We start from the raw sequence: 23,443 nt of genomic DNA, 5'->3' as shown, positions 1-23,443 counted from the left end.
ATGCATGTGCTTACACCTGTTCTCTCTCACAGCGGTAAGATTTGACTTTGTGGAGGAGGGTGAAGCTGGGAGGGACCAGTTCTCCCAGCATGGCGGCTGGCTCCTCCTCCACAGGGTCTTCAAGCAACATGACTCACTAAACACAGTAGGTCATTTGAATATGTTTCATTAATTATAGTGTATTTATTTTGGGAAAATGAGCAGTAAAATGACAGAAACATCATGTGAATATGTTTTAATTCAGATCACCTCTGATGCACACCTCTTTATGTAATTCCAGTAACATGTTCATGATTCCGTAACAGAGTAAGAAGAGAGTAGTGGGTAAAAAGAGTTACAGACAAAGAAAGAGAAAGCTCTTCTCTAATAAATTTGGGGCCTGGGGGAAATTTGGGAAATGCATATCTTTTTCGCTATTTAGTGTCTCTTTTGCTATTTGCTGTTGGGTTAGATCAACCCCAGTAACTGCCATCACTTAGGGGGCTCATTCATTGTTTTTGTTGTTGTTGTTTATTTCTTTGTTCCTTTTACCTTGATTTTCTAGGCTGTTACACTGTCATCAAGGCTTGTAAACAAATTTGCTCCAGTGAGGACATATTTTAATGATCTTCTAAATGAGAGGTAACTCATTTTTTCCAGTGGTCTTTAAACAAAGAGCCAATAGTGTTATAGACGAATAATTTGCCCTCTTAGCGTCTGACCCTCGCAATGATTTCAGTTTAGAATTAGCCATTCTTCTCTCTTTCAGAGAGTATAATTGGCCACTTGTGCTTTTTAACTAGTATGAGTGAAACTGTAAATATAGTAATTTATTTGATTATAGACTATGTGCATTTATCTTTTGCTGAAAATGGACTTTGATTTTATTGTATTAGATACAAATGAGTTCCAGAGCAAAAATAAAATGTTACATCTTTCATAGTCATTTGTGGAGCGAAGAGCCAACCCAGGGGCAGCCCTCCTGCAGATTTGTGGCTTTTAACAGACTGGGTTTACAATTCCTTCCTATTTCTTGCATTAGGAATTGATTCCTTGGTGCAGTTTGCTGTTGCTGTATACCTCTGAGGGACTAGAAAGACCCAATCCTCATGTCTCCTCATATAATCCTTCTAGAACGGACAGTCAGAAAAGACTATTCTAACCCTGCAACTAGACACTAACTGAATTCTCATTTCCCTTCTGCAGGATATCTATATTCATCTATACTGATTATCTATCTATCTATCTATCTATCTATCTATCTATCTATCATCTATCTATCAATCATCTATCACCTGTCTATAGATATATGGATATATAACATTTTAACATACAGCATAACATATGTATATATATATGTGTGTGTGTGTGTGTGTGTGTGTGTGTGTGTGTTTGTGTGTATGGATAGATAGATAGATAGATAGATAGATAGATAGATAGATGATAGATTTTTTTTTTCTGAATCCAGAGAGAAAAGTCTTTCGTTTGCTACCTCTGTCATGCATAAAGGCCACTCCCAACCTCGTCTCAAGCTCTGGAAGGCTTCTCTAACCGCCATGGATGGCATTCAAGTAGATCAGAGATCTGAGATTAACTGGCTATGCTTTTTTTCAGACTCAGAGATTCAGAATAATTTCCTTGAAATTCAGTAGAGGAAAAAACTAGCCATTTCCTTTGCTAAACAGCAGCATTTACCAAGTGTTAGGGATTTACATTTTGAGTTTATTCTTGACCATTTTTCATGGAAATTTATACAATTACTGAACAGTTGGATTTTTAACCTGAGGGGACCTCAGATATAATACAAACCACAGTTCATTTTACATATCATAATTGTAAGTCCTATAGACATGCTATAAAATGCTTAAGATCAAAGAGCTAGTTAGGAAATAAAAAAAATATAGAACTTCCATAACAAAATGGTAAAAATAATTCAGATTATTTTATGTGTCTTTTTCGTTTCAAGATTTTAACTCTGAAGATCAACTGCTGGCTTGGTCTTCTGCCTGCATGGAATGGACTCAAATCTGTTTGGATGGTATTTCTACCGTGACATTGCCACGGGTTCGAGCAACCCAGAGTCTTCAGAGAATTATCATTTTTGAAAATTTAAGTTTTCATGATCTTGTTAGTTAGTTTAAAATATTTCTGAGAATAAAATATTATGATTATATATACATATAATATATGTATATGTATGTATGTATACACAGTTATATATATATTATGATTGTATATACATATATGTATATGTATGTATGTATATACGGTTATATATATATATATATATATATATATATATATATATATATATATATGGTTATATAGGGGTCTTACTTCTCTAGAACTTTTTGAAAGTGTTTGGTAAATAAAAGATAGAAGATCTCCTCAGAGCTGAGCTGTGTGGGGTCCTTGCATTGTTGTAACAGTTTGCAGAGCTAGTGTAACTAGAAGGTTCCTTTCCCACATGTCTTCTCTCAGTGTCCTTACGTCTTCAATGTGGAACCATTTCATAATTGCTTCAAATGGTTAAAGTCTGTAATGTCAGATAGTTCCACCTAGTCATATAGTGGGGAATTTCGGGGTTATAAGTCAGAATACTGAATCTTAAATAAATTGATGACTTAAGGGCCTTTCTCTGGGACATAGGAAATGATTAATAGAAGCGAATTCAGAGAGAAAAAAGAAAGCAAAATGGTTACACCAAGCATTTACTTAACTGTTTACTGGAGTGACCCTTTTCTGTTACATAGAGCTTTAAGTTAGAGAAAAAGTCCTTTCCATCAGACAGTACATTTTAATAAGTCACCTTACTATAGTTAAACTTCTGTTCAAGTATCTGAGAAGGGGGAGTAGGGAGATATAACCACGCATTTCACAGTATTCAAACAGTAATAAGCTTTCCGTTGAGAACTTAAATATGGATCAGTCCCTTCTTCCTCATCTAAAGTTTAAATAGATACCCTAATTCAGTACTCTGTTACTCTTACTTATACTTGATAGCTATGCATAGATTCTTGTACATTTCAATTCTTCTTTTATTACCAAATAACACTATTCATTTAAACAAAAATATGCAGAACATCTACCAAAATATGCAGAACATCTACCATGTGCCAAATACTGGAATAGATAGGATTATATCAGATTGAATTTGTTTCTGACTTGCTTCTCAACCCTGCCAAAAATTAAGGCAAATAAGAAGTGTGAAAAGGACTTATTGCCAATCATTTAACTCAAGTCACTCAATAACATGGTTACATATTTGTTTTAGTGTGGCATTCGAAAGTTGTGGCTTTCATTTCTCTTACCTGAAGGATCTTATCACCAGGCTGCAGCAGGTTGGATGCTGGTCCATCAGGCTGAACCCTAGTAACAAAGATACCCTATAAGTCAGAAGTAACAGAGGTTAGGATTGTATTATCAAGAACTAGGCCTCGTTAAAAAAAATTTCATTCACATAGAAAACAATGAAAACAGACTAAAAACAGTTTCCACACGTGAGCTTCAAAGATTTTGATAGCATTCTAAGCAACCACTCTTCAAGTCAAGTTTAAGAAAAGCAACATCTTTACTTGCATAACAAAAGCTGATCTTGTTTTTAAAGTGCATTTACGATTTATAAATTAATCTCATGGCATAGTCTTAATTTCTTAAATAATTTGAAATATGGTACTAAACCATCTTTTATATAATTCAGAAATTATCCCAAGTTATTCTTCATTGAAATGTCTTCTATTTGACAGGTTGTAAATTCAGTGTACACTTTAAAAACCTTATCAGAATTACATATAGATACTGGTTTATTTTAATCAGTATTACTTTGTATGTTACTGGAAATTTTAATATAAAATGTATATGAACAAATTAAACATAAGAAAATTTCAATATGCATCTTAAACATAAAGTTTCTGCCAACGTAGTTACCAAATCCTGAAACTGATTTAGTTTATAAAAAAGTCAAATTAATTTTATTGATATGTATATAAAGTAAGCATTTATTGAATGCCTACCATATGCTAGGTCTTGATTACTAGTATTATAGAGATATACAGGATATAATTTTTGGCTTCAGTGAGCTCATAATATAGTAGAAGAAAAGTCCAGAAACAAACAATTACAAAAAATTAAAAATATAATTTACATAACAATATGTATTGAATAATAAAAATGATATCTCAATACAGTTGACATTATTTCTTTTTAGTTCCTAAGAAGTATTAATAGAAGATAATATTGTAATGTCATTGCCTGTTATTTAGGAAATTATCTTATTTGTTGACTTGTAGACTTAATGACTCTCACTTAAAACCATTACCTTTATGTATGCGTGTGTGAATGGTTTAACAAGAAGGCCCTAGTTGAAATACTTCTCCGTGTGTTTTCATTTAGGACATCAGATCTTTGTGAAAGTTATTAATTTATAGCTGTTGAATAATTTTTATTGTTGATTTTAATCTGTTTTCCTTCCCATTCAAAGATGAAACTATAGACAGCGATAAAAATCCTTAGAAAACTATATAACTTTTAACCAGTAATTCAACTTCTAGAACTTATCTTAAGGACATAACTGGACAAGTTGCAACATTCATTTACTAATATGTTCATCATAGTATTATTTGTAATAATAAAAGTTACAAACCGTACCTAAAAGTCTAATAACAGAGACTTGATTAACTAAATTACACAGTAAATTCACACAATAGTATGATATGTGATCATTAAAATAAAGTCCTAGATGGGAGTTACAAAGTACACTAGTCCTTAGTGAAGCAAGCAGGTAATAAAACACTATACCCTATTATACACTAGATCTTATTATGCTATGATACTGTTTTGGCTGAAATATATCTATATGCATATTTGTGTGGAAAATATCTGGAAGGATATATTCCTTTTTTTTTTTTTTAAACGTGAGAAAGGATGATGAGTTGTTTTTTTGTTGTTCTTGTTGTTTTTGTTTTTTAGATTTTATTTATTTATTTGACAGAGAAACAGCCAGAGAGAGAGGGAACACAAGCAGGGGGAGTGGGAGAGGAAGAAGCAGGCTCCCAGTGGAGGAGCCTGATGCAGGGCTCGATCCCAGAACGCCGGGATCACCCCCTGAGCCGAAGGCAGAGGTTTAACGACTGCGCCACCCAGGCCCCCTGGAAGGATATATTCCTAAACATTAACAGTGGTTGTACTGGGTAATGAGACTTCACATGTATATATATATGCACACACATATATATATTTCCTTTTTGCTTTATGTCTTTTCTAATTTTTCTACAATGATTATGTACTACTTATAACATTAAGAAAATAATAATAAAAGCTTTAAGAAAATTTTAGGTTAACAATGTCACTATTCAGAGTGATGATCAGGTAGTTACTATTGTCTATTCAGTTGTACAAATGGTCTGTTCAAAAGGAATAAGAAAACTGGTTGTTTGAAAAGGACAGTAAAATAAGGCACAGTGTTTAATCCAGCAGACCAGGGAACGGCACTGTTTTGAAAACAAATATAATCCCTACGGCCCCTTTACACACCGGGCACATAACACTCATGCCATCAGTCCAGGAGACTGTACGTGCTTGGTCCTTCTGGTAGTCCCCCTCTTCACTATTGGGATCTCTGTACCACAGACAGAATGCCACTTTCACCCAAAATAAGCTGCTACATCTCTGGATGCTGGAGGTGAAGTTGTTGCGACTATTTATCCCAGCTGTCAACGTCTGGGCTACCTAGTTAATTTTGACTGCCTTTCTTCAGCTTATTCTATGGGAACCATTTTAATGATGTTTGCATGAATCCAGACCATAGGAGCTAAATTACTGCCATCGTATCTGCAATGCTGGGAGGAACTGGTAATGCTCCACAACCTGACTGCTGAAAGAACACAAGCGTAATGTACGTGGCAGGTTTAATTTCATTCATCATAAAGCTCTGTGGGATTCAACTGCTGTTCTGAAGACTTGTTTTGTTGTTGTTTTTTAAGACTTATTTATTCTAGAGAGAGAGCGAGCGCGGCAGCAAGCATAGGGAGGGGAAGGGGGAGAGAGAGAACCTCAAGCAGACTCCCTGCTGAGTGCAGAGCCTGATGTGGGGCTGGATCCTACAACCCTGAGATCACGACCTGAGCCGAAATCAAGAGTTGGATGCTTAACTGACTAAGTCACTCAGGCACCCCATGAAGACTTGCTTTGAAGCTTACTCTTATGGCGGCCTGAGTCTTCCAAAGCATTTATTGCTGCTTTCTAAAGCTTTAATATTTCTTTTCAATCAAAACATTTCATGAAGTAAGAAACTGCTACTGCCCACTGGTGTAGTTTTACTTTTATATATATATATGCAGATATATCCTATCAGGCAGCATCCTGCCACATTAGCCGAAGCAGATAGCAATGAGTGCTATGTTTGATAAGGACCTGTGGCATTCATCATTTGTGGGGGTGGAACATTTCCCAAAAGACTGTCTGCAAAAGCCAGTGCCCTGATTTTTCACTGTATTTATGTATATACATACAGCCATATGAGAAAAATAACTCTGAACCCATTTTGTGGTGTCTGTTATGATGAATATCGATGACTTTGATACAGTTTTGGAAAAGCTCATTGTAGTAATGTGTCAGTCTCCCTTTCAACAAATTCATTTTATTCTGAGACTTCAAAGAATACTTTCGCCCTGATGACAGAATTGGTAAGGAATCAGACTATTTGTATTCTGAACATTAGAACAGTAACTTTCCATTGGTTGGTCAAAAGCCATCATGTACTAATCAAAGATCCATATCATGGCATCTGGTCAAATTTATAACTCTGCTGCAAGGGTTAAAGTATGTTCAGTTTCTTGTAACATTTAGCTGAGTGTTAAATGTGGGACAAACTACCACCTAAAACATTCAAAACAAGTGAAACAACACGCACCTAAGGTTATAGCAAAACCATTTTGCCCAAGGAAGGAAAATGCCTCAGTAACTCTTTTTCAACAAGCTGCTGCTGTCAACTTATCAGAAATTTAGTGGCTTAAAACATCACAAATTTATTATCCTACTGATCTGTAGGTTAAAAGTCCGAAACCGGTCTTACTGGGCTAAAACAAAGGTGTTGGCAGGTCTGCATTATTTTCTGGAAACCCTAGGGGAGACTCTTTCCTTGCTTTTTCCAGGTTCTAGTAAATGTCCACATTCCTTGGAAAAGTTCCCCTTTTCCATCTTCACAGCCAGCAATTGTATATATCTCTGACCATTTTTCTATATTCACATCTTCTTCTGACCATAGCCAGGAAAGATTTTCTATCTCTAATGACCTATGTGATTAGATTGGGCCCACCTGAATCCAGGATAATCTCCTCATCTCAAGGTCCGTAATTTAAACTCACCCACAAAGTCCCTTTTGCCATGTAATGTAACAGGGTCACAGTTCTAGGAATTAGGGTGTGGCTATCTTTGGGGGGGGGGCATTTTTTTCCTGCCTTCCCCATAGTGCAAGAAGTAAGAGCATAGCTCTGGAGTTTAACCTGTGTTCACCATTCAAAAATTGGGCAAGTTAATTAACTTTTCTGTACTTTCCCTCATCAATAAAACGGGTATAGTAATGACACATACCTCACAGTTATTAGACTAAGTAAATATATACAGAAGTACTTAGAACAGTGGATGGCATTCAGTGTAGCATCAATAAATGTTATCATAATTATTGAAAATCTGAAGGTTGAGCTAAATCCAAGGTCTTTATAACCAGTAAAACCCATTTTGAGAGTTTCTGAGTTTCTAATTGTTCCATATTTATTATCTGGAAATTCTTCTTTACCCTCAATCTGGAGTATACTGAAAGGCCAACATTTGTTATCTTTCCCCTGAATGCCCAGCAGGTAAGAGGATTTGCATCTCGTATTTCGGGAAGAGGACAGGAAGCGGGGCTGGGAAGTCTCTACTATCTCATTTGTGGTTTTCTAGTGGTGGCATTTAGTGATAATGGTTCCAATTATTGTTCGCTCTCAGTAGTGGACGTGGGTCCCAATTAGAGGGCTTTTTGGTGGTTCTTAGTAACTTTCAGGGGCTACTTCCTTTGGTAGCTCCAAGTCAGGAGCATTAGCTCTTTACAGTAGTAGCTGCTAGAATCTAGTTACTAGCTTATGGCATCTGAGTGTGTTTTTCTAATGTTTGACATCTCATGACCAGAACAATGGTTTTCCCCTAGCACCACCTCTAGAGAGCATCTCACACCACAGCAACAAAATATGTGCTGCAGCCTTTTCCAAAGAATACATGTTTGCTTTCCTCAGACCCCAATATCTGGGTGTGCTTGAGTCAGACACAGATCTCCTGGACCCATGCATCACAGAGGGACCCACACGTGTTTGCACCAAAGCTAAGCTAGAGAGGGCTGGCCAGGTGCTGCTAATAGGCATGACCTGTTGCCGTTTCATTTTTCTTCCCCGTTTTTTAAAAACCAGTATTTACACAAGTCATAAATGGTTTTATTTTCCTAAATAATCCAGAATTGGTTTTTTTTAAAAAACTTTTACTTTTCACAAGTAATTTTGGAAAGTAGTGAGTATGGGAGGTTTTTCATAATGTTAAGATCTGACCTTGTCTTACTGGTTACCTAGTCTATACACCACTGGACATAAACTTTAATGGACTCAGAAAGTTAGTCTACAAGGCCAACATTTAACATTCTAACTTTAGAGGAGAAAGGAACTTTATATGGCTTTTTAATGATGAAGGTGAATGACTGTGACAGTCTCAGCTATTGTAAATGTAGACTCCAAAATAGAACTTGTCTTAAGGGAACTGCAACTTCAATTTATGAAATATGCTTTTCTTTAAAATTCTGAAAAATCCTGGCTCTAGCTGATGCTAAGAAATTGGTTTCTAGGAAGGCCATATCTCAAATAAAAATTGCATACTCGTATCATTATAATTCAGAACACACTGGTTAAGTATTATAGAATATAGTATTTTATGCTTTCATATAATTATGAAAGTTCAGAAAATATTTCTGGAGGACAAACTGACTCATAAAGAACAAACACAGCTATAGATTCGATAGATTTTAATGGGTTCTTTGTTTTGCCAAAAATGTGCAAATATTTTTTTTTCATGGGTTGGGCAAGGTTAATATGAAACTATGTTGTGGCTCATGGAAACAGAATTACATATACACAACAGACTGCATTTACTTAACCCCTGTGATTAGTAGAAGACTTGACATGTCAAGGATATAAAGGTATTATCAGTAGTTCTCCTCCCTATGAATCAGAAGTGTGATCACAAAATTTATTTTAAGACTAATTGCTGAGTGTCAAATCCTAGGCTTTGAACAATTTGCTACCCTAACAACCAAGGAATCTATATGTAGCAAAAGAAGAAATTTATCCAGGCCATTAGAAACCAAAGGAGAGTGGGGAGGAAGAGAGGAAGAAAAAGGGGTGCTGGGAGTGAATGTGATGCTTCCGCGTATTAAGGAACTTTAGTCAACAAACCAATGAAATGTAAAATCCATAAGGGATGAACAGAAATAATTGTTGAGAAGCCTAGGAAATTTGAACCTCAAAAGACAGAGATATAAATATGCTACAACTGACCAAAGTCCTCTAAAATTTCTCAAAAATCGTATGCACAGATGTTTAAAGGAATAAACATATACATGGTATATATATTTATTTATTAAACTCTCACACATTTTTAAATAATGTAAACACTAAAAAAGAATCACTTGGCTACATTTGTAAAAAAAATTATTAATAATTCATTGGAGCAACAGGGAGACTAATAAAACCCATAGAAATTGACTATGTGACTGCAAATACCTTCGTGGCAATATTATGGAGATGATCCTAATGGAAGAACTATACATTGTTTGCCCTTTAGACTTGCATCCTTCTTTCAGGTCATTCTAAAGGTTTGTTTAGTAGACAAATGACAAATTGACTACCAGAATATTTTTTATAGTTTCATGCTGATCATCATGCACTGTTCTTTTGGGGGGAAATTTGAATGTAAGGGTTAAAATTTTGCTTGGCTTGGGTTACTTTATATTTTTCCTTTTATTAATTGCTCCAGTATTCCAATTATTAATAAACAATGAAACATACATCTCTGGGATGTCAGTCCATTGTGACTGAAAGTACCTTTGCTTCCTGTTCATTTCTTAGTGAAATTCTTGAGCTGAAAAAAGAGTTTTCTTTCATTTGATTTTCATATTTTCTCTTGAAGGTAAATGATCACGCTCCTTCACGTGTTGTCTTTTCAGATTTTTGCCTCTTTGGAAAAAATTAAAAAATATTTTTCTTTTGTCTTATTTCATGAATTCTTTAAAGCCTATATTTAATACACCGCCTCAAGGGGTAGTGAATATTTGGATTACTGAGCTTCATGCCGCTTACTGATTCTGTCAGAGCCCCTCGTGGATTTTCTTTTCAGCTTCATAGATAGCATAAAATAGTAGAAACAATTAGAAACAGGAGTGGGGGACTGTAGGTGGCTGTGGATTCTTCTTTGTAGCAATTCCTAAAATAGTATTGGTAATCAGCTTTCTGATTATCATCACTGCAGGCTTCCTCAAAGCCTTTTCAATGGTAAAATCTTTGACACTATTTCAAAATAATGAACTGCAAAGTGAAGAATTTAGTGAAAACTTTTTTTGTCACTCATGCTAAAATAAGGTTTTTGAAGTGAAAAATTATTTTGTGGGAAGCTAGATTCAGTCAAACTATGATTCCTTTAGACTTAAGTTTTGGTTTTATTTAATGGCTAACACATCATTGTATAGTTAGACCAGGCAAGCAGTATTGCTCAGAGGCGGCAGTGAACTCAGGAGGTCCAAAAGGCCAGTGATAAGTGCCCAGGAGGCACACAGTTGTAAATTCCTGATAACACTGACCTGTGAAGTGGCTCTTAGGCCAAGGCAGTGCATTGGCAGTATAGCGTGGAATGACAAAGAAGTGTCTTTTTTTTTTTTTCACTTTTTAGTCTCTATATTCCTATATTATTTGAAATTTTACAGCGACAGTGTTTTCATTTATTATCTGTATAAATTTTAATAGGTGTAGGTTAAAGAAAAAGGATTTTGCAGTTGTACACATTTGGGACTAAGAATGTGTTACAGTTTTACAGGATGATGACTAATGTCACCCAGAGTAAAAGCACTGAGACTGCCCCATGGCTGATGAATGGAAGGGAAGCCGTTCACACTCAGGCAGAAGGTTCCTAAGGAAAAGTGGTTCTTGATTCTCTGTCTCTTTGATCACTATCATTTTACAGTTCAGAGATGGAATCCTTCAGAAGACCGAAGCCACCCCAGCTGGTGTGTCATACAGAACCGAACATATTGCGGAGTCTTTCTCGGAATAAATGAATAAGCAAATCTTCACAAGTCCAGGTATCCCACTAAATTTGTTACTCAGAGTCAAGGCAGAAACATTTTTTTTCAAGGACGAAATAGACGAACATATGACTTTTTTCATTCAAAGAGACTGAAGCATACTTCAGTAAACAAGGAGGCAAACAAAAAAATATGATTTTTCTTTAATCACTTTAATGTTTAGTCCAACACTAAAAGAGGTTGCTTTCTATCTCCTATTAATAAATGTCCTCGGGGGTTAAATGATAGTACCTTATTACGGGAATGTCATTTATATATGGTGATGGGGTTTGATCAACTAGGTTACAAATATAGGAAGTAGTTTTCTACTCCATTATACTTAAGACAGTGAAATTAGTTACTAAGAGCATGTATAGCTGTAGTAATTATATTGTAAAGGTGACAGGCAATTAAACAAATGCATATTTTCCATTTTGTGCTTCATATAATAATCCTTAACTGTTATTATCTACTCACTGCTTAATCTAACTCTGGATTTATTAAAATAGATATATATTTTTAATATATATTTTAAGTATATATATATTTTTAGTTAATTTTCTATTTTTAAAAATAACACACTGTAAATTCTGATCTACTAGTTTAATTTTCTGGTATAGTTCTGAGACTTTCAGGTTGACTTGTCTTAGTCTTTCCTGGAAATCTATTCTCATCTGTCTGTGGCTTTCTCCCAATTTATTAGAAGGATCTTAGGGAGAATTTAAGTTAGAATTCACAGAACTTAAGAACCAGCTCTTTGAGTTTACATGATTTCTTCACACACCCAAAAGAGAAAAATGACACAATAAAAGTGTTTTGTAGTTATTTGGTTTTCTTTTTTACTTGTCTTAGATTCCTACGATCTTATCTCTTGTCACCTGGCTTTTTTTTTTTTTTCCTTTTCCCCTCTAAGGGTGTTGACCCTAAACTTCCCTGCTCCTTCTGATCTAGTTTTACAAACTGATCTTTAGTTACCAAAGAACATAGATTTGGTTCAATTAGTGATTACTATCTCAGGGAAACTAGGACTGTATTTGTAGAATATAGTGGTGTCTTTTTTTTTTTTTAAGAAAAAATTAATCAGGAAAATGACAAGGATTCAAAAGCAGATTTAAATGAGTCTCACTGCAAGAAGTCTGACATGGTCAATTTCAGGGTCCATACTGAAGTACCAGCTGCTTGGCAATCTCAGTTAAAAACTGGTTGAAAGCATGCAGGTCCTAGGAGTACTTCTCATAGATGCAATGTTGGAGTCTCTAGTACTAAAAGACTTTCAGTTTGAAAGATGAAAAAAAAATCTATTGTTTTCATGATAGTGTAATGGACACTTTTGGGGACCTGCCCAGATTCCCTTTATCAAATTGATGTTTTCATCCTACAGGCATTGCCGATGGCTCATATCTGACCCCTCTCTTGAAAATTACCCTCAGACTGGAGCCTGCTTACGCTGAAATGCTTGGAAGGTTATACCCTCCTCCCTGGGAATGTCCTACAGCCAATCCCTGATACTGGGGTACATAAGGCCATTTCTCTCTTCAAGGTGAGACAACTCTGTGGCATCACTTTTCCTCCTGAGCACTCTGTGCCATCACGCTTCCCACATCTTAGCCCAGTTTCTTCCCCGCCCTATCCTGCATCCCTCTCTTCCTTTAGATTTCACCTGAGAGCATTTCTTCAATTAACTACTTGCACAACAGTCGCCATCTGAGGTTTTGCATCTAGGGGAACTGACTTTAGACAAATACAAACTACAAAAGTTAAAGCTCTGCAGTATCTTCTTGCTTGGTACGGTATGGAGAGTCTATATTTTGCTTACCAGTGACTCTCTGGAGGCCAGAGTCAGCATAGAATAACGTTGGGGGTGGAATGGAGGAAAAGTGGATGATATTGTTATTAAATACATATTTGTGAGATATATCTCAAATATTATGTGGGTAAAAAATGTTTAGATATAATTGCTACAGGCAGACACCTGATAGCTATTCCTTTTTATTTATTTTTTGTTTTATTTCTCATAATATTTCCAAGAATTCTGGTTGGTTTATAAACTTTGCTTGTTTGTTTATAAACTTTTCAAGCAAGAAACTAGAAATACTGCGAGACCCCTGGAATAGCACTTAAGTCATTGTAGTACTAACTCCATAAATGGAAAAAGACTTCACACTTCCCAAAGATCTTTTTGACCCTCACTAATTAGCTTTCTTTCATTGATCGGTCTGTCAATTCTTGTTAGTTATTACAAGAATTAGTTACAGAGTTAGTTATAGAATTAGTTATAGCGTTAGTTATTACAAGAATTACAAGTTAGATATTATTTATGAACTAATTTTAAATGCTTTCATATTTTGATTGAGAAGTGTCTGGCATTTTTCCAGTAAACAGTAACTAACTTAAAAGTCTCGAAATCTTTCCCCACACCATTTTCTGCCTGCATATTTTACTTACTTTGTTCCATGCTAAATGGCTACCATGATGCAGCAGATAGAACATAAATAATGTGTAACTCTAGCAACTAATATAGCTACTAATATAGTAGCTATGTACTTGGGCTTTAATTTTATTGAAGAATATTTTACTGATTGTTATAAAATATCATAAAGTGACAGCAATCTTAATTCCAGTGATTTTCTAAATATATGGCTGAATTAAAACATTCCCATCAGTGTTCTTATTGAAAATGGTACTTTTTAATTCCCTTATATTGTTCACACGTATACCCCAGTGATATTTTTGTGAAGAACCAAGCCAGTGTTGAGTTTTATTATGTTCTTTCATAAGCTGAAATCCATGTCTTGTCTTCTCTATATTATAATGTCTAGAACCTACATTATCCTATTGGCTAAAGCACAGTGCCATGCCTTTAAAAAGTTTCATCTAAGTGGAATACTTGTGGGAACCTACTGAAAGAAGATTGTGAAGACTACATTCCTATCCATATTTCTGAATAGATTCAAGATTTTTTCAACACAAAGAACAGAATATGCAAAAATACATTTTTTATTAAAAAAATCTCTTTTAATGTCCTCAAACAAAGTGGCATTCTGAACCTCAGATTACAATTTGACTAAGATGCAGCTGAAATAATCAGTTATGTTGTAAAATAATTTATGCTTGGTATTTATTTTGAAAAATTTAGTTTTGTATCTAGGGGCACCTGGGTGGCTCAATCGGTCAAGCGTCCAAGTCTTATTTTGGCTCAGGTCATGATCTCAGGGTTGTGAGATCAAGCCCTGCATCGGGCTCCATGCTGAATGTGGAGCCTGCTTAAGATTCTCTCTCTTCCTCTCCCTCTGCCTCTTGTCTACCCCCCAAAAAAAGAGAAAATAAAAAAGATTAAAAAAATAAAATTAAGTTTATATCTAAAAAAAGGACACCTTTTTAAAAAAAGATTATTTATTTAATGGAGAGAGAGACAGCCAGAGAGAGAGGGAACACAAGCAGGGGGAGTGGGAGAGGAAGAAGCAGGCTCCCAGCGGAGGAGCCTGATGCGGGGCTCGATCCCAGGGATCTGGGATCAGGCCCTGAGCCGAAGGCAGACGCTTAACGGCTGAGCCACCCGGGCGCCCCTAAAAAAAGGACACTTTAATTCCTTCCTAAGTTTAGTCCAAAATACAGTATGTAAACAGTATTACCTCTATCCCTTGCTCCTGAATGTTACTTTTATATAATTCATAGATTCTCCAAATTACTTTGCATTACATAATCACTTGAAGTAGAATTAAGGATAGGACAGATATATAAGTTATAGTACAAAATTAATTTGGAAATAAATAAAATAAATCATATGTATCTAGTAGTTGTACAAAGTAAAGGAAATGTGTTAGATGCAGTTTAAGACTTAAGCAGTAAATATAAATCATATGCTGTGTGGAATTCTAGACAAATGTGTCTGCTATTCTTGATTTTTATATCCACAAAGAACGCATGACAAGAAGTAGCCATGTAGCATGTACCTTTTTCATAAGTCAAGAGGATATCTTCTGCAACTGTTTGTTTAGGAATCACCCAATGCCATGAGGATGAGCAAACCTGGAAAATTATTCCTGTGCTTTTCTAACTTGCCACTGCAAAGTGTGCCTCTGGCTGTTATTATTCTTGGGTAAAGTATCAAGTAAATGCTTTGATTGGGCACATCTAGTCCTTCTTCTCTTAATATTAATCATACACAAAGTTTTATTTGAGGAAAATACCCATCCCCACACAAGGAAATTCCCATTGTTTTTCTAGGTGAGGAAAGAAGGGGTAAAGGTGTTTAGGTCCTGTTTGCAGGCTCTTTCGGCATCTGGAGTCAATCTTTTAAAAGTCATATAGGATAAAATATAGTAAGGTATTCTAAATTCCAGGACATTTATCTGGGGTTTATTGGCAATATATTTTACATCTGCCATGACTCCAGTATTTTTCCTGGGCTTGGGATTTTACCTGTACCATAGGCAAAGTAAGACATTTAAAAATTTTAAGAACATGGATTTATTTCTCCTATCATTTCTGTGTCTACATGCAGATCACCCAAATCAGTAGAAATAGGGGTAGGCTCTATGGCATCTGCTGAATGTGGTTATTATGTTCAAATTGTGGAGAACAAGTGATTGCTTGGTCCCAATGCCCTAGTATGTATATTTCCTGATGTCCAGTGCTTTGAGGATATCCGTAACATGGCTTTCATTTTGATACTATGACTAGATAATTGTATATGGGACTGTTCAGTACTATACTTTTAGAGCATATAGAGAAAGGGGCTATGAGTTTTCTTTAATATCTTTTTTTTTAAAGATTTTACCCTTTATTTGACACAGACAGAGAGAGCACAAGCAGGGGGGAGCAACAGTCAGAGGGAGAGTGAGAAGCAGGCTTCCCATCAAGCAGAGAGCCCGATGTGGGGCTCAGTCTCAGGACCCCAGGATCATGACCTGAGCCGAAGGCAGAAGCTTAACCAGCTGAGTCACCCAGGCGCTCCTCTTTAATATCTTTAAACTTTAGGAGCTTAGTCCTTTCTCCTTAAATGAGGCAAGGAGGGTTATCAGTCCCTGAATGATGAACTATGTGAATGCCTCATTAAAAATGCAGTCATGCTCAGAGTCTTGGGCTGACTTAAGAAGTCACTACAATAACATGGTATCAGTCATCCATTTAATCCAGTCTCTTCTTTCCAACGACATCAGGTGGAAACTGTATTGGTCAATTATTTGAATTTTGCAAACATGAATTATTATCCCATGAACATTTAAAAATAGGCAAAGATTACTGTGGTTTGTTCCATTGGCAGAATCACCACTATAATGATACCTTAGTCCAAAACTTACATAATTGCTTAGTAATCCACTGTGTGCAGTCCGCTTCTAATTATCTGGGTTCAATAGAGAATACATGCTGACTTCCAAGGACTTGTTGAAACAAATATCTAGACTATGACAAATTAGAGGACTTTGTAATACTCTCAATATTAGAATATCATATTAGTCTCAACTCTACAGGGTATAAATTTGTCATGTGGCTCTTCTGCTAAGTGGCATTTGAAGATAGAGGTATGCATCATTGGTGTTTATTAAGAGAAGAGGATTTAGAGTCAGATCAATTTGTGTTCAAATCTTGTCTGCCACAGATCACCTAAATGACCTTGGACAAGTTAATTAACCCCTTTGGGCCTCAGCAAAATGAGGGATAATAATACTTAACTAACACAAGTTGTTATGAAGATCAGATAAGTGTGTAAAGGGCCTAACAGTGACCAGCACATTATAGGTAGTCAATACAAGGCTATTGTTTTTACTACTTTTACTATTATCATCAGATTTGTTAGGTCAAAATCTTTCAACTCTCTGTAGTATATTGGTATCTTGACAGCAATGTTTCCTATGATAATAGACTAGATCATGGCTTCCATCCACTTTACTGGAGGGCAGAGGCAAGCATTATGCAGGACCATTTTCATTTGGTTTTCTACAGTTTTCCCTTTCCAAGTATGTAAAAGCAGTTTTCACCTGGCAGTGAACCCATAATAATGAACTCCATGATAAGTGACTAGGTCTGTTCAATTATTAAACCTTGTTCTGACAAACACATGAGCTGCAGGACTAGATGTCCTCCATCCTTTCAGCCCAGAAGACCATATTTAATTAGGACAACCTTGGTGTCTTTGAGAGGAGTTAAGTTTGTAAGACCAGATGTTGTTAGAAGCTCTCAAAGTCCGGTACAGAACAGTCCCCATCTCTGGCTTAATCCTGAATTCCCTCTAAAGCCTCAGTCAACTTTTAGACTGCCTTAGTGTTTTCTGCATAATCTCATGCTACCCCAGAATTTAAATGGGAACTTCTGCCAGACGAACAACCCAGCTCACTTTTACCCCATTCCCATACTCCCAGCCTTTTGGGATGACTACTTCATACTTCATGCTTTCCCTGTCTGACGTTACACAGGTAATGTTTGGATCCTATCTCACAATGGTCCACGGCATTTGGCTGGAACAGTGGTTGCCATCAATCATAATGAAGAGGATGGAATAAATCTACTGGCTACTTTATATATAAAGTCCTCAATGCCTCAAAGACATTCAGTTATCTCGGATACTTAGAATTTTACAAAGCATTCAAACATTGATGAGCAGTAAGTAAAATGTAATATGATACATATTCTCTTCCAATAAACAACTTATGGATTAGAAATATTCTCAGAACCAGTTTCACCTTTTGCCTGACTAGGACTCCTTATAAAGCGTTCCCCTCTGACTCAGGTAGTATCTGTCCAATTTAAATATCTGTTTAATTTGGTTCTCCTCACCCTCAGCTGTAAATTAAACTCATGAAAAAACAGTCTCTTTTTCAGCATTGGAGAGAGGAGTATTTTTAAAGTTCATTTTCATTTTCTTACTGTTTGGCATTTTTGGTTAGTTTAGGCACTGGGTTCTACTCTAAATTTTACGCCACCACTACAGGAAATGGGACATGGGGTAAAGAAATGCAATTGAATTTCCAAGAGATTAATCCCTTTCCTTGCGAGTGAATTAAGTTCTTGTAATAATCGTCAGACCCAAGGTCTTTAGATCCTCTGTACACTTTTAACTAAATATCCACCATATGTTTGGCATGACATCAAAAGTGGCCAATAAATTGAAAGCAATCTTGAGAGTCTTCTGCAGATTTAGAACTTTAAATTACTGTCATCAATTTTACAATAATAGAGATTCACTTTTCAGATTGTGAAGTGTTTTAGAGAGTAATCAGGCGAAGAAAAGTGCTTTTGAGGGGAAATCTTTCAGTGGACACATTATCAATTCAAGCTTTATATCTGTTGCATTTAACCAAAAGAGCAAATTATAATATCATAGAAATAGTTCAGTCTCACTAGAGTCATCAAAATGTTACAAATGAGAAATTAAATTAATAGTTATAAAATGTTCATATTTGTCATACTGGAAGAATTACAGGCAATAATTTTAAAGCCTCGCATTTACTCTCTCCTTGAGTTAAGAATAACAGCAGAAAAGCAATAGCATTCAGACCTCTTGACTATTTAGCAATGTGTTCATCCCTCATTTAAAACATTTATAACCCTGTGCTTTCCAAAAATATGAAAAGATATATATGCTGGTGAGAAAGGGGAGGAAAAAAACATGTCCTTCTGATTTTAACTATATTAAGAATGATACGGTTACTAACTTCTCATTGAAAGAACTTGTGGAGAAGATGTGAGACCAGAGACAAAGAGAAGGGTCATAATGAATAAAACATAATGATTTGAGGCTTTTAAAAATAGCACCATATGTTTCTGATAATTTTGAACTTTCATACTTTTTGTCTTAAAATATATCGATAATTTGTTAAAATTAAGTAAACGCTTGATCCTACCAAACCATGAATATTTTAATTCTACTGTATCAATGGTTATCCTCAGCATCATTTCAAAATAGAAAGGCAGTAGTTAGTTATGAACAGACATTGCTAACTGGCATTCCCCTAATTATATAGGGCTGCCTCATACACATTCCTTATGTATGAATAACTGCTCCAACCATTTGACCAAAGGTGCTTCCATCTAGAGCCACTGGGGATTTCTTTCTACTCCCTACCATCTTAATGTGTATAGTGTGAATAATTCTACCTTATAGTCCAACCTCTTCCTCTCTTCCAGAAAGGAAAGGGAGAGGGCATAAAGAATGCTAGAGAACAAAAAGATTGGGAAGAAGTAGAGGAAAATAAAGGATTAAAGGCCCTGTTTCAGACTACAGAAATCTCTAGAGTAGGGGCATCCAAGTTTTTTTCAGAAGCAGGTTTTATGATCAGAAATTGATGTGTGGGTTATTTTTTTATAATAGTGATGAGCTGAAAGAATCTGTCCCAGGTTGTGACTCGGAGGTAAATCGAGAATCTGTGGAGGTTTTACCATATCTAATTTGTCTTCTTTCATCATCCCAGAGTTTTGTGATGTTTGTGATGTCACTTAATGCAATTAAATGTGATGAGGTCAAAAGCAGTTTCAATTATCATCAAATTATAATTATTAATTGATTCAAAGCTGAGGCCATTAAACACCGATGTAGCAGGGTAGGTTATGTAACTCCGGGTAACTTTTTTTAAATAAAAAGTCAGGTGGTCCAGGTCCACATTGGGATCATACAGGCCAGATGTGAGTATGGGCAGTAAGCTGGGTGTTCAGCATGGAGGTGGTGGTGAACTTTTACTCATGGTTTGACAAACAGGTAAGCATGAGAGGAGGCCTTGATTTTTCTGCATGGCTAACTTTGATTTTCCGACAAGATGTTTGTTTTCTGTGATGTTTTAGTGAAATATTTTATGAATACAATTACTTAAAGAGATTTCAGTCAGCTGGCCCTGGCAACGAAGCATTATTTAATCATTCTGTTACTATGAGGAAACATTTTCCCAGATAACTGATCTACAAGTAAACTTTTGAAAAAAACTTGTTATAAATTGCATGTATAGTTTTCTTTAAAAATATATACAATTGTGAGCAAAACAAAAAGCAAAAACCAAACAATTCTCCTTAATTTTTTTCCTATTCTTAGGATTTGTCAAGCACTGCAGTGAATTTTTCTTCCCCTGTGCTGAAAATGTGTCTAATTGGCTTCATAATTAGCTAGTTTATTAAAGCCCAGTACATTTTTTCTGACCTTTTTTTTCTGCTGTAAAAGACTGTTTTTCTAATTAAGACTGTCAATAAGAAATTCACTTCTTACCTTGTCAGAAGGTTTAAATGGATTTCCTTGTCCACTAATTCCACCACTGATACTAAATCCAAGGCCAGGATTCTTTTCTATTCTCACACAAAACTATGTAAAAAAGATATAAAAAGGTGATCAAATATATATCAAAGCTAAATATCTTCAAATAACTGCATCACAGTAGAAAAGGTTCACATTTCACTTAAGTTCTCAGGGTTAGCCTATTTAACTTAGTACACAAAAGACAAAATACTTAGTGCTTCTACAGGCATAAGTTATGAATGAAACTAGCTTGAAATTACCTGGGCAAGCAGATATTAGTAAGTATTTATTCATTATTGTGTATAGAAATGCACTTTGATGAGCAGTTTTAAAAAATTAAAAGCTATACTTATAACAATAACAAAACTGTGCATTGTTTCAGCTACCTACTTTAAATGCACATATATTACAACCAATTAGAAGACACTGTATGAATAAATGAAAGAAAGTTTGCGAATATACAGTGAGGGAAAATATGGCTATTTAAATAAGTTGCTACTGCTTTCTAGGAGAATAGTACAATTCATCTCTTTGGTAGATGATTCTATTGTTTAGAAAAGGCAGGTTTTTTATTTTGAGAAAGGGGAGAACTTTTTTTTTTTTAATGATTTTTTATTATATTATGTTAGTCACCATACAGTACATCCCTGGTTTCCGATGTAAGGCTCGATGATTCATTAGTTGCGTATAACACCCAGTGCACCATGCAATACATGCCCTCCTTACTACCCATCACCAGTCTATCCCATTCTCTTACCCCCCTCCCCTCTGAGGCCCTCAGTTTGTTTCTCATAGTCCATAGTCTCTCATGTTTCATTCCCCCTTCTGATTACCCCCCCTTTCTTTATCCCTTTCTTCTCCTACCGATCTTCCTAGTTCTTATGTTCCATAGATGAGAGAAATCATATGATAGTTGTCTTTCTCTGCTTGACTTATTTCACTTAGCATTATCTCCTCCAGTGCCGTCCATGTTGCAGCAAATGTTGAGAACTCGTTCTTTCTGATAGCTGAGTAATATTCCATTGTATATATGCACCACAACTTCTTAATCCAGTCATCTGTTGAAGGGCATCTCGGCTCCTTCCACAATTTAGCTATTGTGGACATTGCTGCTATGAACATTGGGGTGCATATGGCCCTTCTCTTTACTACGTCTGTATCTTTGGGGTAAACACCCAGTAGTGCAATGGCTGGATCATAGGGTAGCTCAATTTTTAACTTTTTAAGGTACCTCCACACTGTTTTCCAGAGTGGCTGTACCAACTTGCATTCCCCCCAACAATGTAGGAGGGATCCGAGAAAGGGGAGAACTTTTGACCAGAGCTCGAGCGAGGGTGGAACAGAGGAAGAATGAAATACTCAGAAGTTTTGGGTTTGGCACCAGCTCTTGGAGAGGCAGTTAGAAGCCTTGGAAGACAGAGGAGAATACTGAAAACAGAAAGAGGTCAAGAATATGGAGAAACTGTGACAAGGAATAGTTGATAAATATTTAGAACCATGAGGGCTGATAGTCTAGTATTCTGTGCTGTATTATCTCACCAAACCCTAAACTATCAATGAAAGTCTGTTCAACACAAGAGCCTTGTGCTTTGAGACCTATGGGGAAACGATGGCACCAGGAGTAGGTCCATGTCATGCCAAGGCTGTAGTGAAGGTGAAGCTATTATAAGAGTGAATGCACAATGTAGATCAAGAATTCAGCAGAAAGGAATCATTGCCAGAATGACCTAGAGACACATGACAACAAACCTAGGAATTCTTTTTTTTCTCAAGATTTTATTTATTTATTTGTCAGAGAGAGAGAGAGAGACAACATGAGTGCACAAACAGGGGGGAGTGGAAAGCAGAGGGAGAAGTAGGCTCCCCACTGAGCAGGGAGCCTGATGTGGAACTCTGTCCCAGGACCCTGGGATCATGACCTGAGTCAAAGGCAGACTCTTAACCTACTGAGCCACCCAGGCGCCCCAAACCTAGGAATTCTTGATGATCCTGAGCTGAGATATGTATGAAGACTGTGGTGAAAATCCTAGTTTTCCATGTAAAGTGGGATGGGGTGACCTGAGATGATAGAAAGACCTGGGACCCCAGAGGGAGCATACACTTTGGTTACAGAAAGAAAGGAAGAAAGAAAGAAAGAGAGAAAGACAGACAGAAAGAAAGACAGACAGACAGACTTTTATAACTTTTAAGTACAGAACAAGTACTGGAACTAGGTAAACCAAGTGTTACCAGAGATTAGCAGGCCAAAGATTAATAAGGAGTTAAGAAAAAAAAAATCTAAAGAAACACATTAACACATATTTTGTATCTATATAAATATATACTGGGAAAGTTCTTAAAGATGATTGGAAATGTTTGCTTTCTTAAGTAGTGTAATGCTTTCCCCACCAATCTTGCTTAGTTAGCCTATTAATTTGATGGGGAAAAATGTAAACGCCCAAATGCTCTCTATATTTTTATTTTCAAGATACCTTTAATCCCTAGCTCTTAGATAGTTCAAGGCAAACCTGAGTACTGTTCCTGGCTTAATTAGCATATATTAAGAGTCTCTGGGATCTGGATTAATTAGGTTTGGCCGTTTAATGAGACTATCCTTAATTTACTATCATATTTCATAATAATAAATATAATGTTTAGCTGTTACATAGTTCACTTGCAACACAAGTGCAAAACACTATCCACTAATGTGATTTTTATGGTAGAGTCTTTAATGAATAGTTTCTAAATTATGGGTAACTGCAATTACCATAAGTACTTTCCCATATTTTTATTTTAAAGATATGTTTAATTATAACTTTTCCTCTAATTGAGCTAGGTTTGTTAAAACTAGTTATCATAGGGTAATAGCAACTACAGTTTATAATGATTTTGTATTTATATGGCTCACCATC

General features: G+C 35.9%; 1 protein-coding gene across 2 annotated transcripts in view; it reads right to left on the bottom strand.

Moving 5' to 3' along the window:
• LRRC7 (leucine rich repeat containing 7) overlaps window positions 1-23,443 on the bottom strand; it is a 312,980-nt gene that overhangs the window by 13,248 nt on the left and 276,289 nt on the right. For both annotated transcript variants that reach the window (XM_045801366.2, XM_045801367.2), the window contains 2 exons: window positions 20,526-20,618; window positions 3,291-3,365 (listed from right to left, as the gene is read on the bottom strand). In XM_045801366.2, the coding sequence (XP_045657322.2) occupies window positions 3,291-3,365; window positions 20,526-20,618 (168 nt within the window). The remainder of the gene's footprint in view (window positions 1-3,290; window positions 3,366-20,525; window positions 20,619-23,443) is intronic.

The sequence above is a fragment of the Ursus americanus genome, chromosome 12, assembly GCF_024610735.1.
Source record: "Ursus americanus isolate L20-20 chromosome 12, mUrsAme1.1.p, whole genome shotgun sequence".
Taxonomy (NCBI): domain Eukaryota; kingdom Metazoa; phylum Chordata; class Mammalia; order Carnivora; family Ursidae; genus Ursus; species Ursus americanus.
Note: the sequence above shows the minus strand (reverse complement) of the source record. Positions and strands in the feature narration are given on the sequence as shown.